The following is an 18,285-nucleotide window of genomic DNA, read 5'->3' on the forward strand; positions in this document are numbered from 1 at the left end:
CGCGGGTTCGAGCCCTAGTCTGGGAGGATCCCACATGCCGTGGAGCAACTAGGCCCGTGAGCCACAACTACTGAGCCTGCGCGTCTGGAGCCTGTGCTCCGCAACAAGAGAGGCCGCGATAGTGAGAGGCGCGCTCACTGCAATGAAGAGTGGCCCCCGCTCGCCGCAACTAGAGAAAGGACTTGCACAGAAACGAAGACCCAACACAGCCATAAATAAATAAATTAATTAACTAATTAAAAACAAAACAAAACCAAAAAAATAACGCAGGTTCTATTACAGCCCAGCAGCTGTGGTTTTGTCCTTTCACTCCCTGTGCTAATGAAATGACACACAGACCCTCAAGTTCCTCCCAGAATTAAGACATTTACAGGGTCACATGAGTAGGCTCTCAATGCATCTTCCACTGGTTTTCTCTTCCCCTTCACAAGTTTACGTCTCTTGTCCTTCTGTCTGAGCGACGCAGTCCAAGGACACCGGGGGGCCAGTTCTGCCGCAGACCTCTGGGAGCAGGAGTCGCGGGGGTAACTTTTTCTGTATAAGCATCTGGGCCAGTCAGCGTTCTGACTGCAAATACCAGGTGCGACTCCAGCGAATTTCAGCGGAAACAGTCAGGGAGGTGGCTCTGCAGCTCACACGATCCGCAGGAACGTGGACAATCGGACCGGAGGGTGTGCGGGTCCAGGGGGCAGAGGTCACAGAGAGGCCCCAGCCCCAGCCTAGGAAGAGCCTGGTGGGCAGCGTGTCCTGGGCCGTAGACATCACTGGTTCAGGACATGCGCTGTGCTCGCTTCCCGACAACACCTGATTTCAGACACCTGGCCTCCAAGCTGTGAGGGTATAGCTGTCTGATATTTTGAACCACCCACACTGTGTGTGTGCACACCGACACACACACACACACACACACACACACACACACACACAGGCCACTGTGGTGCCCACAGGCGAGCGCCTCGTCTCTGGCTGAATTACGCCCTCCGAAAAGCCCACCGGGGGACTGGAGAACAGCTCCTGCCTTCGGTCCTGCGAGGCCTGGACCCGCTCCTCCGAGACGCCCCCCGGCCTTTCCTGAGCACAGCAGCCCTGCCCCTCGCGGGTGGACAGCAAGACGCCCCCTTGAAGGAGCCGAAGTGGCGCCGCTCAAACCACCTGTTTCACAGACCAGCGCTGCTGTTGTTCTAATCCGTGCTGGTTTCCCTCCGGAGGCTCTGGGGAGTACCGTCCTCTCATTTTCCAGCCTCTAGAGGCTACAGCCTCCCTCGGCTCGCGGCCTCTGCGTCCGTCCACCTTCAAGGCCAGCAGCGTCCAGTGGGGCCGCCTCACATTGGGAAAAACACAAGTCAAAAATTTCCAGAACTATCAATGACCACAGGTCGAGAGAAAATTATTGAAAAGAATCGTAAGGGATTGATTATGCTGTTCGACTCTAACAACCTAACGTGCTTAAATCCCCAAATGGATGATTATCCAGGCAAATACAAGTGCCCCAAACAGATGAGAGAAGCTAGAGGGAAAGGAGACAAATCCCTCACCAAGACAGACGGACAGACGGACAGTTGGGTGCAGAGCTCCCACGCCATCCCCCGCCACCGGCGTGCTGGGAGTCTCTGGCCCCTTTAGGGGGTGAGCGGCTCCAGGGCTGGCATGGGGGCCACAGAACCCTCACAGCCTCCTACAACACTGGGAAAAAGTCTCCAGCCGAGCCTGATGACGACAGCATGGTAGAGAAAGCCATGGCGTGAATGATTTGTGCTCGCATAGCACGGAGGAGGGGTTCTGCGTGCCTTACAGGCAGCTGGTCATTTCATGTACCTCATGTCCTCACCGAGGCCAGGGCGCCCCGCCGGCCCAAGGCAGGGCCGGGTCTGGGTCGGCAGCCAGCCCAGCGCCCACGCACCTCCACCCCACCTCCTGCTGCTGTGGCCAGGACACCTTGTGCATCCACACGAAACTCTAAATGGCATTGTTGTTACCGAAAGTGGGGTCCCGCTCCTCACTGCTCTAAAGCCAATAAAGAGGCCAGGTTGGCAGAAAGGAAAGTCTGCTTTATTTTGGAGGCCAGCAACGGGGGACGGGGGAGGGCGGACTCCTGTCCAAAAGCCGACTGGCCCCCCAGTGACAGTCAGTGGACAAGAGCTTTTATAGACGGAGGGAGAGGGCTACGTGCAGAAACAGCACAGTCAGCTCTGACACTCATCTTGAAATTGGTCCTGCGGTGGTCTCATCAGTGTCATCTGGATTGTTTAAGTACAGTTAGTCTTCAGTTCCAGGGTCGGTTTGTTCCCATTTCCTTGAGGCCAGTTCTCAGAATTGCGGCAGCTTCATGGCTACAGCCTGGTCATCATGTAGTTCACTTCTTCCACCTGGTGGGCGTTTCAGTATCTACAAGACGGCTCACAGGATACGGCTCAGAATATTATCCATAGCCCTTGAGGAGGAACTAAAGGTCCTTGACTTTGCTTAGTGACTAAACTATGATTATTTTGTCCTGTTTGACTGTTTTCCTTGCTTCTGCATTTTTCCACTTCTCTGAGGAAACTCATTCTTTGGTTAAAGTTTTTCTACAGACAAAAGGCAGGTGGAGGACATGGGGGGGAAGGACCATGGGGGTCCTGCTCCATTTCATAGTTGTTCCTAGAATCCAACAGCCCAGCAAGCATCTAGGTGAACTTTAGACCCAGAAGACGTCTCTGAACAAACCGTATTCAGATGATACAGATCAAGAGGAATAACGATTTCTCTGTAGGTGATGAAGTCTGTTAAAAGCTCTTTCCTTAAGTTCTCTAAAGGGATATGGAGAGATTTCCAGTATTTGCTGTTAAGTGAAAAAAAGGAAAAGGAGAAGCACGTGTATACTGTGTACTAACTTTTGTGGGAGAGAGAATAGAAGAAGAATATACAGATGTGTCTGGAAAAAGAAACACGGGATGGTTGCACAGACATCAGTGAGTCTAGTTCCTGGTGGAGAGGAAGTGGGCGGAGAGGGTAGGGAGAGAACTGAGCCTTTTGTGAGCTAACTTTTCATGCAATTTTAACTTTTGAACCAGTTCATAGCTTAGATATTTTAAATGTAAGACTGAAATAGAAAATAGAAGACAGCAAGCCATAAAATTAAAAACAAACAGAAACAAATGAATCCAACATCTACAAAATCGACAGGAAAAATAATTTCAAGTAACTTTTTTTTTTTTTTGCCAGTGACATATTTTTTTTTTTAATTTTATTTATTTATTTATGGCTGTGTTGAGTCTTCGTTTCTGTGCGAGGGCTTTCTCTAGTTGCGGCAAGTGGGGACCACTCTTCATCACGGGGCGCAGGCCTCTCACTATCGCGGCCTCTCTTGTTGCGGAGCACAGGCTCCAGACGCGCAGGCTCAGCAATTGTGGCTCACGGGCCCAGTTGCTCCGCGGCATGTGGGATCTTCCCAGACCAGGGCTCGAACCCGTGTCCCCTGCACTGGCAGGCAGATTCTCAACCACTGCACCACCAGGGAAGCCCCAGTGACATATTTTTAATGGCCCCATAGTGATCCAGCACAGGGCTTGGTCAGTTCCAAAGTTAGGAAAATTAGACAGTGATGGAGTGAATATCCTATTCACGAAATCTTTGGCCAGATCCTGCCCACTGTGTTGTTAGACCATGTTCATTGTGCTACGGACAGCTACATCCTAGCCTGCTACCAGCACCGCCCTGGGGTCTCCCCCCGTGACAGTGCCTCTGCTTATTCATGCTCTGATCTTGCATGGAATATATTCTAGAGAAAAAAAGAGCTGCAAAGAAATCTCAACTTCAACCCAGTAGTAATGCTCTGTGTATTGTGAAGCGCTGTTATTTGTTGCGTCATACTTGTCTTACTGGATTCTTCTGATAAATTTATGCTTTTAAAAGACTGTGTATACTGTTGTTATTGGATTTTTACATATTTGAGAGACATCTGCATTTTCTTTTCTGTGAAGAATTAAATCATACCCTTTGTCTATTGAATTCTTGGTGTTACTCCATTGATTTGTAGGAGTTCTTTATATGTTAAGGAAATTAGATATTATTTGTGCTATCAGTTAAAAACAATTTTTCTCAGTTTATTATTTCTCGTACTTGGCTTGTGGTATCATTTTAGTGTACTTTCTTTATGTAGTTAAATCTACCAATGTTTTCTTTTATGGCTTCTGACTGTTATTGCAGTTTTTGATCATTTTTAGAAAGGTTTCTCAGATTCTGAAATTAAAAATAATTTCTTCCTAGAATTTTCCTTGTTTCCTCTTTTGCTCTATCAGGAATTCATTTATTTGGATTCATGATTTAACACTCAAACTATATTTTCCAAATGTCCACCCAGTTTTCCCAAGACAGTTTATTTAACTACTGAGTGTTCTCACATTCCTAATTCTCATGTATATTTGGATCTGCTTATAGACTTTTTATTCTACCTACTGGTCTGTCTATTTATGTGCCAGAACCACAATATTTTAATTATCTCATCTTTAACATCTGGTTGAGTTAGTTCATCCTAATTTGTCTTCTTTAATCAGGATTTTACTAGTCATTCTTTTTTTTTAAATTTCATATTTATTTATTTATAAATTTATTTATTTATTATTTTATTTGTGGCTGCGTTGGGTCTTCATTGCTGCGCATGGGCTCTCTCTAGTTGCGGCAAGCAGGGGCTGCTCTTCATTGTGGTGTGCAGGCTCTAGGCACGTGGGCTTCAGTAGTTGTGGCACGTGGGCTCAGTAGTTGTGGCTCGCGGGCTCTAGAGCTCAGGCTCAGTAGTTGTGGTGCACGGGCTTTGTTGCTCTGCGGTATGTGGGATCTTCCCGGACCAGGGCTCGAACCCATGTCCCCTGCCCTTGGCAGGTGGATTCTTAACCACTGCGCCACCAGGGAAGTCCCTACTCGTTATTCTTATTTATATCTTCAATTTTAGAATCAAATGGTCTGGTAAAAAATATGGTTGATATTTTAATGGAATTGCATTTATAGCTTGACTTAGGGAGAATTGACATCTTTATGGGATGCTCTATCCACAATTATATCTTTCCTTTGTTTATGTCTTTTGTTGAGTCCTCAGGCGTGTAAATTTTTTTTCATATTGAGTTTTTGTAATAATTATTAAATTTATTATTAAAAATAATTTTGAAATTGTTGAGTCTTGATAGTCTCAATAGAAACCATCTTATAATTTTTCTCACAATCTATTACTATGATTACTTTTATCAATAGATTTATAAATATGAAAACTTCTTACAATCCTAGAATGAATCTCTGTGTATCACCCTTTAAAAGTGTTGTTGGGTTCTGTTTGATAACATTTTAGTTAGTATTTTTACATTGATACTAAAAAATGAGATTGGTCTATAACTTTCTTGTCAGGGTTTGAAAATAAAGTCCTAACTTCATAAAAATGATGAGAAGTTTCCTCAATTTTCTAGCTTTCAAACCAACAGTTCCTTAAGGTTGTGCTAGATTTTCACTGTAAAACTGTCTGGAAGTGGTGTTTTTTGGGGGAGAAAATAACTCTTTAATAATTTATTTTTTCTAGTTTTTCTAAGAAATTAGTCCATTAACATAACTCTTTCACTGTCAGGTTGAGTAATTTATATTTTCCTAGAAAATTACCTATTTCATGGAAATTTTCATTTTTTCCCATGGGGTTAAGTAAACCTTTTTCTTTCTAATGGTTTTTTAGTTTCTTCTCCTTTTGTGGTTATTTTCACAATAGCATTTGTTATTTTGTGTATTTTTCCTTTTTAATTAGGTTACCTAATGGTATATCTATTTTATTGATAGCTTTGAAGAATTACCACTTAATCAAGTATATCATTCTTCTATTTTCTAGTTCAGTAATTTCTGCTTTTATATTTGCAACTTCTTCCTTATTCTCTCATGCTTATTTTGTGTTTTCCCCCTAATTTTTCAGTGGTATGGCTAATTAATTCCTTTTCGTTCTTTTTGTTTATTAAAATTATTTTTAGGATAGTAGGTTCTCCTGCTTTGCCTGGTTCCCCTAGATTCTGATATGCTGTGTTTTCCTTTTGATTTCCTAATATTCTTCAATTTTCTCTTTAACTCAAGAGTTGCACTGCAACTCTTCATCTTCTTGCAGTAAAAAGGAACCATAGAATAGTCTAGCTCATAAAGAGGGGAGCTTCTGATTTTGATCACCCTAAAACATGAGTTGCAGCATCAGAAAGTGTCCCTTTGCCTGGCTCGTCCTCTGTGTGTCGAGTCCATCTGGTGGGGGAGGGAAGCTGGGGGGGCAACATGGACGTGTGTTCAAGACTCCGAGTCCCACTTTGACTCTGTGTGTAAATATATATCAGCACCACCTCAAAGCCGTAATTACCACCTGCAGCCCGGAGAACTAGAGCTCACCTCTTTCCTGCCTTACTCGGTTGATTATGAGACGTAGCTGCCTCTCTGCCTTCACTTGGGGTTGTTGGCAAGTCCCAGATGGAGCCAAAAACTGAGCCAGTGAGACACAAGGACCCATTGTGAGGAACTGCCTGAGGGGTCTGCGGAATCTGGCAGGCACAGGGCTCACCCTGGGCTCAGGTGGATGGCCCCACACCAGGACTAGGAGGGCCCTGGAAGGAGGAAGTGACGTTCTGTTCCAGAGCCAGCTTCTGGCTGACTTGGCTCAAGGCCAACCTTGGCCACTAACAATGGGTGTATTTAGGTCATGTACTTGGTACTTTGTATCTCATTCCTGCCACCTCTGTGAGAGGCAAAAGTGACAATGGACATGAAAGCACCTTGGAAAATCAGAGGGATCATGAGAATGAGAAGCTAAATGGCCCATCCAATATGAGTTAAGGAAGCCATTCATCCATGTAACCCCCCACACATCCATCCATCCATCCATCTACCAATCCATCCATCTACCACCCATCCATCCATCCATCCATCCATCCATCCATCCACCCACCCATCCATCCATCCATCCATCCACCCACCCATCCATTCATCCACTCATTCATCCATCTATCTACCACCCATCCATCCACCCATCCATCCATCCATCCATCCACCCATCCATCCACCCATCCACCCACCCACCCATCCATCCGCCCACCCATCCACACATCCATCCATCCATCCGCCTACCCATCCATCCATCCACCCATCCATCCATCCATCCATCCATCCACCCATCCACCCACCCACCCACCCATCCATCCGCCCACCCATCCACGCATCCATCCATCCATCCGCCTACCCATCCATCCATCCATCCATCCATCCATCCATCCATCCATCCACCCATCCATCCATCCACCTATCCACCCACCCATCCATCCCCACACCCTGGTGTGGGGCAGAGGGCCACCCCCTGGCGCATGTCCCTGGGTCATGGCTGGCAAGGGGCTCTCCAGACCCCGCCGACCCACAGGCCTGCCCTCCAGGACACAGCTGTCCTCAGTGCTGGCTCTGACCTGTCCTTGTCCAAGAGCCCGACCCGGGAGTGTTCCTGATGCTGGCGGCCAGCCTGGACCCGCACCCTAGACCCTTCCCGCCTGGGGCCAAGCAGGAACCGTCCAGGCCCAGGGACACAGGGCACCTTCCTGCTTGGCCTCGGATGGAAGTCAGTGACACTGTCACAGAAAGGGGGCCTCATGCTGTCCTGGAAGATAATGTCTCCGTGGCCCCAAGGATGAGTCACAGGGCATTCGGGGAACCGCATGGCCTCCTCCTATATAAGGCCCCAAGCCCGCTGCCTCGGACTTCCCTTCTCTCCAGAGCTCAGGAGTGCAACCACGGCTGCAGCCATGAAGAGTCTCCTGCTTGCCCTGGGCTTGGCCCTCGTGTGTGGCGCCCAGGCTGTCCACATCCCCCACAAGGTGGAGGGTCTGGACATAAGAGAGGTATGGGGCTGGGGTCAGGGGCTGAGAGGGCGCAGGAAAGCCTGGACCACAGAAGTCTAACACGGGTCAAAATGAGGCCATGGCATTGGGGGACCACTTCATCCCCCAGATGTTGGAGGGACTTGTCTCTCTCCAGCCACCTGGTTCCCAGACGCACCTGTTTCCCTCTCCCTCCCGGGGTGGAGTCGTCCTCGAAGCTGCCACACCTGGATGGGGGCTGACTTAGGACTGCGCTGGGGGTTGGGTAGAGACGGGGGTTGTTCCAAATATGCAAGAGCTCCCCAGTCAGGTGTCACCACAGAGCTGGTGATCCCCAAGTGCACCTGGAACCCTAGCACATCATGCTTCCTGAGAAACCTGGGCACACAGGAGACTCGGCGTGGCCCAGTTGAGGCGGGACTGAGAGCCCACTGCGGGGCTAGGGTCCCTTTCCCGGAGTGCAGCTCAAGACCCCTCCCCAGGTGGCGGGGACGTGGCACTCCGTGGCCATGGCGGCCAGCGACATCTCCCTCCTGGACGCCGAGAGTGGCCCCCTCAGAGTGAACGTGGAGGAGCTGAGGCCCACCCCCCAGGGCGACCTGGAGATCATCCTGCAGAAACGGTGGGTGTGCCCCGCCCCCCGTGACATGGCACCACCCCTTCCCCGGGGGCTGCAGGCCAGCGGGTGCAGCTCCAGGACTGATGGGCGGTGGGCAGGGCTCCAGCTGGGACCCGGCTGCACTGTGGGCGGGGCCGGGGCCCCAGGGACGGGGCAACAGGGCTTGGAGGCTCTTGGTCCCCTTGGAGCCCCGCCCAGGGGTGTGGGGCAAGAGGCGGCTACACAGAGTGGCCCCGGGGTCAGTGTGGGGAGAGGCCTGTGTAGAGACCACTGGGCAGCTCCAGGCTTGGGTCCTCAGGGCCCGGGCAGTTTCCACCATGAGCCCCACCTGCCCCCAGCGTGGGGGAGCCGGGGCGTCGAGGAATTCTGGGCCATGATGAGACCAGTATTCTTGGAAACACTGTGTCCAAAGCCCCATGCAGACAGGGTCCGTTTTGAGCTGCCACATGCCTTCGGCCACCAGCCAGCTCGCCTGCGGGGTTCCTGGCTGACTCTGCCCCGTTGTCAACTTCCTGAGTCACCTGCTTGGGTCCAAGGAGGGCCGCTCCCTCTCAGGCCAACACCTGGTGGCGGTGCTTTGGGCGGCCCAGGTGTCCCCCTGCCCTGAGGACACCTCCCGGATCCCAGCTCCTGTCCCTCCGCAGGGTTTGCGAATGAGCCCCAGCACCATCTGGCTTTTCAGGGAAAACCAGAAGTGTGTAGAGAAGACCATCCTGGCTCAGAAGACCGAGGACCCTGCTGTATTCAAGGTCGTCTGTGAGTGCCCCCAGCCCGGGCCCCATGCTCCCCTGGGGTAACCCCAGCACGTGCGGGGCCCCGCCTGATGCTCTGAGACGCTCGCCATCCCGCCATCCGGGCAGCAGGAGTCGGGCTTGAGTGTGTGGCCTCGTCCTGTGCGCCAGGCCCTGCTTCTCCCACCCCGTGGACGGTGCTCTCAGGGTGACGAGGCCTGGGATCCCCATGCTTTCCTGCCCCTTCTGCACCCTGCTTGGCGTAGATGGAAGGAAGCGGGTGTGTGTCCTGTGCACCCGGGGGTGGGTTAGGGCGGGCACACGTTTCTCGGGCAGACACGTGGCAACTTCCCTGTTCACGGATTGGCCTGCGGCTCCTTAAAAATATCCAAACAAACCAGACCTGTGGGCAGGCACACTGTGCATTTGCCTCTCCAACCTGGAACCGGCTTCTGGAATATTCCAGGCCTCACCCCCCTCACCCCAGCCCTGGCCGCCTCCCTGGGACACATGCCTGGGCCCCCAGATCCAGCCCCACCCCCAGGGCCCACCAGCCCCGTCTCCAATCCACAATCTGTTGTTTGTCACGCCCTCTTTCTGAGAGGCAGTGAGTGGGGTGGGGACAGTCCCATCCCCAGAAGCTGCCCTGCCACGTCTGGGCCCAGCAGCGGGTGGGGGCGAGGAGCCACCTAGCCCCACGCCCGAGGTTCCCATTCCTCACCTGCAGGGCCTCAGGTCTACCTGGGAAATCGGCAGGACTCCCCAAAGAGCCTTCCCTCCATCGCCATCATCTTGCTCCAAATCCAGCCAGGACAAGGGCCCCGAGGACGCGGGGTCTCCACGTGCTCCCCCAGGTCCCCCGCCTCTGAAGGGCAGAGGCTCCGCTACCCTCTTCCTCTTGAAATATTGTCGCTTCTTTCTTCCACTCTCTGCTATCCATGTATAACCCCAGACTCCAGTGGGGCTCCAATCCTGGCATCTTTTTGGTCGCTCACAGACCTGGTCGCCTGCCCTATCGAGGGGGGCTACCTGGGATTTAGTGCCTGGGGGTGTGGATGAATAAGTGACTGAATTAATGCCACATCCAGGACATAGGGGAGCAGAGTTTGGCCAAGCGGGCAGTAGGCATGGAGAGCGGCTTTACTGTAGCATCAACATTTAAGAGCTGTTTCCAGTCTCGGCCTGAGTGCGGAACGGGCTGGTCTCACCCAGACGGTGCGGCTCGGAGGGTCCCCACTGGGGGTCCATAAAACTTGTTGTGCTGCCAGTGGTGGGCACCCAGTAGGGAGGGCGTCCCCTCAGTGTCGGGGAGGGGATATCCCGAGCCCGGTGGCTGCCGTGGGACAGAGTGCTCCCAGGCGATGATCCGGGTGCCCCGACGGACGTGGTGGAGGGACTCAGACAAGATTTCAGGCTCCATTTCGGCCCCTTTTCCAGGTCACGGGGAAGGAAAGATTTCCGTGCTGGACACAGACTACACCAACTACATGATCTTCTGCATGGAGGCCCCCGTGCCCACCGATGAGCACGGCACGATGTGCCAGTGTCTGTGTACGTGGCTGATCCCATGGGGCGTGTCCCGAGGGGCCGCTCCTCGACAGAGACGTGGCCTTTGGTCAAGCTGTGAATAAGGGACGCTCAAGACTCCCCCGCACCTTCCTGGCCCCTGGGGGGAGGAAGGGAGAGGGGCTGCCTCACTGGCCCCTACAGGTTGTGCTCGCAAAGGTCCCAGCCGTGGCGCCCGACACTGGCGGTCAGATGTGGGGTGACGTGCAGGGCAGGAGATGCTTGGGACAAGGCCCGGGACAGGCCAGCGGGGCTGATGCAGGAGGCTGGGGGTTTCTCCCTGAGTGGAGGGGCCTCACCTACCAGCTGGTACAAGTGGCTAATATTAATCAACAATCTTATAGAAGGAGATTTTTAATGACTTCAGAGCACTTTCAGCTATGCAAGCAGCTTTAAAGGGAGATTTTCTGACCAAAGTAAATATGCAGGCGATGCTGCCCTTGCTCCCCAGGTGGCCGTGGCGGGCAGTGGAGGCTCCTGGTCATAAGTCAGCCAGCCGGGGGGGACTGGGGGGGACCAGGATAGGGGGGAGGGGTGTGCCTTTCCTCTCGTGACCGTGCAGACCCCCAGCGCTGCCCTGGGAGGAGGAGGAGGGGAATGGGCCGAGTGGGGAGGGCAGGGGCCCTGGAGGGCAGGGGGGCAGGGCCCTGCAGACCACCCTGGCAAGCAGGGCTAGACCAAGCTCTACAGACCCCAGCGCATCAGTGCCTCTTTCCTGCGCTAGCTCCTGGGGAGGGGCTCAGGGTCCCCGAGCTCTCGCGGGGGGAGCGGGGGTGCCCCCAGGGACTGACCCCACCCCCACAGCCAGGACCCTGACGGTGGACGACGAGGTCGTGGAGAAATTCGACAGAGTCCTGGAGTCTCTGCCCGAGCACATGCGGGTCATCCTGGACCTGAGCCAGGGGAAGGGTGAGCTCAGCCCTGCCCAGGGTGAGAAGCAGGGAAGCATCCTCCCCCCTTACTGGCCCCCCCATTCTCCCCAGGGCTCCCGGGAGGAAGGGGGTGAGGACGCAGTGCCCCCGAGGGGGGCCCCCTCCCCACCCCCTGCCAGGCCCCTCTGTCCCCGGGGCGTCCAGTCCCGTCCTGACCCTCCCGCACGGCTCTCCCTCCCCCACAGAGCAGTGCCGCGTCTAGGTGAGCTCCTGCCGGCGCCCTGGGGGTAACGTAACCCCCCTGCCCCACATCCTGGGCACGTGCACAGGGTGGGGGTCTTGGTGGCGCCTGGGCTCCCCGATCAGGCCCTGGGGTCCCCCTGCGGGAATGGCTGGAAGCTGGGGTCTCTCCTGACGACTGCAGAGCCGCTGGCCGCGTGCCCACTCTCTAGGGGTGGCCTTTGGGGATGTCGTTTCCTGTGTCCTGGCCTCACTCACATGCTGACCTCCCCCTGCTCCTTCTGGGCAGGGCTGAGGGCCAAGGTGGAGGCCCTGGAAGCAGGCACCGGTGACAGACACTCCACCTGAGCGGGGAGGCAGGGGTCCCTCTCCTGAGGAGGGGCCGTCCTGCACCCCCAGGCCCAGCCAGGGGAGGTGGCTGGTGAGGGTCCAGCAGGTTCCCCAGGAATCACAGGAGAGCCCCGTGTCCATTTCAGGACCCGGGAGCCTTGGCCCCTCTGGGGACAGATGATGTCGCCCCCGCCTCCCCTATCATCAGGGTCAGGAGGGACCAGGACCAAGGTCACCCCTCTTGGGACCCAGGCCCCTCTGGGCCCCGCCTGGGGTCTCCTGGTCGGGGGCGTTCCTCCTTCAGCAATAAAGGCATAAATCAGTGCGCACTCCTGTCTGTCTTTCCTGGCCGATGCGCGTGGGCTGGGGACCCGGGCGGCTCAGGCGGTGACACAGGGATGGGAAAGGTGGTGTCTCCTCCAGACCCAGCCCTGAGCCCAGCGGGGGCCCCAGCGGGACGCCTCGTCTGTGTCAGGGGCTATTGGACACAATTTCCCTTTACTATTCATCCCACCTCTATCATCGTAGGGCTGCGGAAACCCTGTTTGCTGGTAGGACAGCTCACCCTGAAAATCATACGTTTTCATTTAAATTTCTTGAAAAAGAAATGTCTTGGCACCTCCCCCCCTCCCGGGAGGTAGGGGTGTGTCAGAGCTCCAGGGTGGGGCTGCTCTGTGTGTGGGCGGATCCACAGGGACCAGCATCAAAGAGCAAAGCCCCCCTCCCCCCACCCCCGTTAGAGCTCAGGGTCACCCCCCGACGGGAGCTGCGGCAGCGCTGACCTCCCCCTGCCAAGAGAGAAATGGGAGCAACAGCGTTCAGGCACTCCGGCTTCCTAAGGCCCTGCACGGTGCTGACACGGCTGCCCAGCCACGGAAGCCCCAGTCCCTGCACCAGCGCAGCGGCAAAGCCGAGCCGGGCCCCTGGCCATTCGGCTCCACGCTCCAGCTCTAACCTGACACCGAACCCCTCCGATGGGAGAGCTCCCAGGTCTGGCTCCGCAGACGAAAAATACGGACAGGAGGGCAGGGCAGGACCTGGCCACAGGGTGGCGGGAAGGACGTGAGCTCGTTTCTGTGACTGCCGAGGGCAGCGGTCATCCCGGCTGTGCGCTGGTCAAGGGCACAGGCTGCAGGCCAGCCTGCCTGGCGCCCCGCTGTCTCCTCTCTGCATCTGTTCCCTACCTGTAAAATGGAGCGTGCAGAAGGAGCGACCCCGGGGAGGCGGGGTGAGGATGGAAGGAGAAAACAATCCTCCTGCACCCAGAGCAGTGTCCACACGCAGCAGGTGCGCAGCGACCGCCAGGTGCCAGCATGGCTCACCCGCCACCGCAGTCCCGCCACCTGACCTTCCCCGCCATCGCCACCACCCACCAGGGCCTCAGTCTCCTCTGAGTCATTTCCAACTGATACAACAGTGTCTCAGAAGAAAGTCAGAAATATTCATAGGGATAGGGTGTTATGCAGAACCCAACAATGTCTGGCATCCAGTCAGAATTACCAGGCCTGCAAAGAATCAAGAAAATACAAGCCATAAGGAGGGCAAAGACCAACCAATTTAAACCAGACCAGACTAACGTAGAGTTAGAATATCCAGGCAGAGACTTCCTTGGTGGTCCAGTGGATAAGACTCCGCACTCCCAATGCAGGGGGCCCAGGTTCAATCCCGGTTTGAGGAATTAGATCCTGCATGCATGACACAACTAAGAAGCCTTCATGCCACAGCGAAGATCTCGTCGAGTGCCACATCTAAGACCCGGCACAGCCTAAATAAATAAATAAATAAATAAATAAAATATTAAAAAATATATGCAGGCAGCAACATCAAAACCTTTATCACAACTTTATTCCATACATACAAAGAATGAAGTGGGACACATGGAAGACGAGCAAAAGAGCCTAAGCCAGATTCTAGAGATGGAAACTACAATCCGAGATGAAAAAGAAAAAACAACAACACTGGGTGGGACTGACAGCAGATTAGACAACACAGCAAAAACATTAGTGAGCTTAAAGACACAGGAGTAAATCTATTCAAAGTGAAACACAGAGAGGGAAGAAAGACAAGAAAAATAGAGCAACAGTGAGCTGGGGACAAATATATATATATGTGTGTAACTGGAACCTTGAAGGACGAGGAGGACAGAAAAATTATTTGGAGAAATAGTGGCCCCAAATTCTCAAAATTAGATGAAAACTGTAAATATACAGATTAAAGAAGCTCAACTAATATCAACCATAAAAAGCATGAAGAAAACTACACCAGGGCACAAATAACAAATTAATTAAAACCAGTAACAGAGAAAAAAATTTTTGTGTAAAAAGGAACAAAGATGGCGGCACTTTTAAGAATGATTTCTCCTGGAAATTTTGGTTTTATACACTTCATTAGGTTGAAGAAAGTCCCTTTCGTTTCTATTTAGATAAAAGGTTTTGTTTTGGTTTGTTTTTAACCAGGAATTGCTGTTAAACTCTAACCAATGTGTTTTCTGCATTGAGGTGACCAAATAGTTTTTCTTTAACCGATTGAGGTTGTAAATTGCATCAGTATGTTTTATAATGTCAGATGACCCTTACGTTGCGGAGGAAAAAACAATTAGTCACGATGGGTTGTTATCCAGCGCTGGATTTGATTTTCTGCCTATGTTCTGGGGTACATTTTCCACTTATGTTATAGGTTAAGCTTTCTTGTCCTGTCCTGTCTTTTTTTTTTTTTTTTTTTTAACACCAACTGGTCAGACTCATATGAGATGTATTTATCTCCCAAGTGATACAGCTCAAGTCAAACATATTAGAAATAATGCCATATGGATGTCAATTTAAAGTAGTGCTATGTTCTTTAGTACTAGCCTCTGGTCGTTTCCACAGAAGGGATTGGCTCAGGAGCTATTAAACTAAAGGTATTCCCACTGCTATAAAAATGCTCCATAATTATTAAAATAATTATAATTTTAATAATTGTGTTAATTTTAAACAACTTTGCTCTGGTAAATGGCTTAGAACATAGTTGTTTTCCAGAATTTAACACACTGTTCAGCCAGATGTCTTCTTAGCAGCACACAAGACTTTCTGTGAAGTCGGGGGTATTTGTAAATACTGGTCACACAAAGTTGATTCACAACCACGTTTCTTGCTCTGTGGCACCAATTTTTTCCTCAAGCCTGTCTTCTGAGCTTTGTGTTACCCTTTGCTGAATTTTCCAAGGAGAAGGAGGAGAATCTGGTATAAGAAATGTGTGTTTCCCCAAAGAGACACTGAATAGACCTTTCATCGGGACTGTCTCACCTGAAATACCCTTCCTGCTGTTGGCCACTGCTGAGTCATAATCCCGAGGGGAAGTGTCTCTAGGGATAGAGGCAAAGGCCCCGCAAGGGAGACTGAGAGGTTTTGGCCTTGGGCTCACCTCTGTTTCCAGTTGTGGTAGAAAGTCAGAGAGACTTCCTGAAACAGTATTTTGTAATCTTTAAAAATCTTTGTTATTAGTGTGACCAAGCCAAACTTGGGTCCGAGTGTCCACGTGCAGTAAAACCAATCTCCTGACACTGGCCTGTGATGAAGGAAAGGGTGGCGTTTATTGCAGGCACCAAGCAAGGAGTCCAGGTAGCCAGTGCTTAAAAGGCCAGAGCTCCCCAAAGTCTTTCAGGGAAAGATTTTTAAAGACAGGGTGAGGGAGGGGGGCTGTGGGGTGTGTGATCAGCTGGTGGACATTCTTCTGATTGGTTGGTGGTAAGGTAATCAGGAGTCAACATCATCAACCTTCTGGTTCCAACTGGTCTGGGGGTCTATGTGCTTTTAGGCAGTGTACAGTTAACTTCTTCCACCTGGTGGAGGTTTCAGTACCTGCAAAACAGCTCAAAGGACATGGCTCAGAATATTATCTATAGCCCTTGAGGAGGAACTAAAGGTCCTTGGCTTTGTTTAATGGCTGAACTATTATAATTTTGACTTGTTTGACTTTTTCCTTTCTTTCTATAGTTTCTCACTTCTCTGATTAAATGTACTCTTTGGAACTCTGGGAAGGCCTAGGAGGCTAAAGTTTTTCTACAAACAAGAGGCAAGTGGAGGACATGGGGGTGTTGGGGGAGTCTGTTCCGGGAAGGCCCCATAGGGTCCTGCTTGGTTACATTAGGACATTGGGGGTTTTTGACCCTTCCCCACAGGACATTGTTGATAGTACTTTTCCTGATGCTATTTGAACTACAGTCCTGTAAACAAACCTTCATCAAAACTCCATCGTGCCTCCTCTTTATTCACTCACTCATGTGCCTATTCATTCCACAAACACGGACCCTGCTGGGAGACGCATGAGCTCATGACTCTGACCTAGATCAATGCTATCTCATCCCCCTCTTTTGTTATTTCTCTCAGCAGCCCCTCCACGCTTTTAAGAAGTTAGGAGATTAAGAGAACTGATGACTCTCTAAGTCTCTCAATCTAGTCCCAACTTGTTAGATCCAACCACAAACTGTATGCAACAAGCCACTTAAGTTTTGGTGACCTTCAAGAGGCCATTCTGAGAATCAGCACAGTCACCCAGGAAAGTCTTTTTTTTTTTTGATGCGTCCACTAAGCGAGCCTCAGAACAGAGTCATCTATAAGTACTCAGGTTTTGCAGCCAGGGTACCACACCTGTCTCATCTGTGCCCTCTTAGCCATTTCTTCTGCCACACTCAAGGCCAGGCTCTCACCTGTCCCTTAGATGCTCAGACTTTAACATGCACAGAACCACCTGGGGACCTGTCATGAATAAAGATCTTGAGCCCCACCACTTATGAACTGAATCTCAGTCTCAGGGGTGGGCCCAGTAATGGCTTGTTAGCTCCAAACTATCCTCATGCACACTAATGCTTGAAATCAGACCCAGAGAGACAGTAGCAGTGACCTCTTAATTCCCAATTGCGTTTTTAATATTTCATCTAGTGTGTCTTAAATATCTTTACTAAAATAATCTTCTCAAAAATCTTCAGTGGCTCCTAATTGTCTAGTAAAATGTTTATCTGACTTTTCGGGATTTCCAAAAATGTAAACCTAGCTAAAATTTTAACTTATTCACTCCTAATCTACACAAAACTTATACAGGATTATTTCATGTTTCTTAAATATTGATTATATTTTTCCATCTCCAGCTTTGCTCATTCTGTTCCCTCTTGTTAAATTCTTATCAGTCCTTCAAGTCTGTCTCAAATTTCACTCTTCCTTAAGAGGAGTGTACTGCCTATGTTTTCTTCTAGGAGTTTTAGCTTCAGGTTTTACATTTAAGTTTTTAATCCATTTTGAGTTTATTATTGTGCACGGTGTTAAAAAGTAGTCCAGTTTGATTCTTTTGCATGTAGCGGTCCAGTTTTTCTAACACCATTTATTGAAGAGGCTGTCTTTTCCCCATTATATATTCTTGCCTCTTTTGTTGTAGATTAATTGACCATATTAGTTGGGTTTATTTCTGGGCTCTCTATTCTGTTCCATTTACCTCTGTGTCTGTTTTTGTGCAAGTACCATACTGTTTTGATGACTGTAGCTTTGTACTATAGTCTGAAGTCATAGGGCATGATACCTCCAGTTCTGTTCTTCTTTCTCAAGATTGTGTTTGGCTATTCAGGTCTTTTGTGTCTCCATACAATTGTTAGAATTATTTGTTCTAGTTCTGTGAAAAATGCCATTAGTATTTTGATAGTGATTGCATTAAATCTGTAACTTGCCTTGGGTTGTATGGTCATTTTAACAATATTAATTCTTCCAATCCATGAGCATGGTATACCTTTCTCTCTGTGTCATCTTCAATTTCTTTCATCAGTGTCTTAGAGTTTTCTGAATACAGGTTTTTTACCTCCTTGGTTAGATTTATTCCTAGGCATTTTATTCTTTCTGATGCAATTGTAAATGGGATTGTTTCCGTAATTCCTCTTTCTGATAGTTCATTGTTAGTGTATAGAAAAGCAACAGACTTCTGTGTATTAATTTTGTATCCTGCCCCTTTACTGAATTTATTTATTAGCTTTTTGGTGTCATCCTAAGGATTTTCTCTATATAGTATCATGTCAACTGCAAACAGTGACAGTTTTACTTCTTCCTTTCCAATTCGGATTT

The 18,285-nt window shown here is 50.5% G+C and overlaps 1 protein-coding gene across 1 annotated transcript; it reads left to right on the plus strand.

The window, feature by feature from the left end:
• Positions 1 to 7,769: 7,769 nt before the first annotated feature.
• LOC118896430 (beta-lactoglobulin-2-like) lies at positions 7,770 to 12,220 on the plus strand. Its single transcript, XM_036854197.1, has 6 exons — positions 7,770 to 7,865; positions 8,327 to 8,466; positions 9,146 to 9,219; positions 10,632 to 10,745; positions 11,565 to 11,669; positions 12,162 to 12,220. Exons 1-6 carry the CDS (start codon positions 7,770 to 7,772, stop codon positions 12,218 to 12,220), a joined length of 588 nt encoding a protein of 195 aa, XP_036710092.1.
• Positions 12,221 to 18,285: the final 6,065 nt, after the last annotated feature.

This window comes from Balaenoptera musculus, chromosome 6, assembly GCF_009873245.2.
Source record: "Balaenoptera musculus isolate JJ_BM4_2016_0621 chromosome 6, mBalMus1.pri.v3, whole genome shotgun sequence".
NCBI lineage: Eukaryota > Metazoa > Chordata > Mammalia > Artiodactyla > Balaenopteridae > Balaenoptera > Balaenoptera musculus.

Bases quoted from the DNA above. Each gene is read 5' to 3' on its own strand.
- LOC118896430 (XM_036854197.1), top strand. From the start codon at position 7,770: ATGAAGAGTCTCCTGCTTGCCCTGGGCTTGGCCCTCGTGTGTGGCGCC. The intron at 8,467-9,145 runs GTGGGTGTGCCC...CTGGCTTTTCAG, and splicing joins GAGATCATCCTGCAGAAACG to GGAAAACCAGAAGTGTGTAG. The intron at 9,220-10,631 runs GTGAGTGCCCCC...CCCCTTTTCCAG, and splicing joins TGCTGTATTCAAGGTCGTCT to GTCACGGGGAAGGAAAGATT.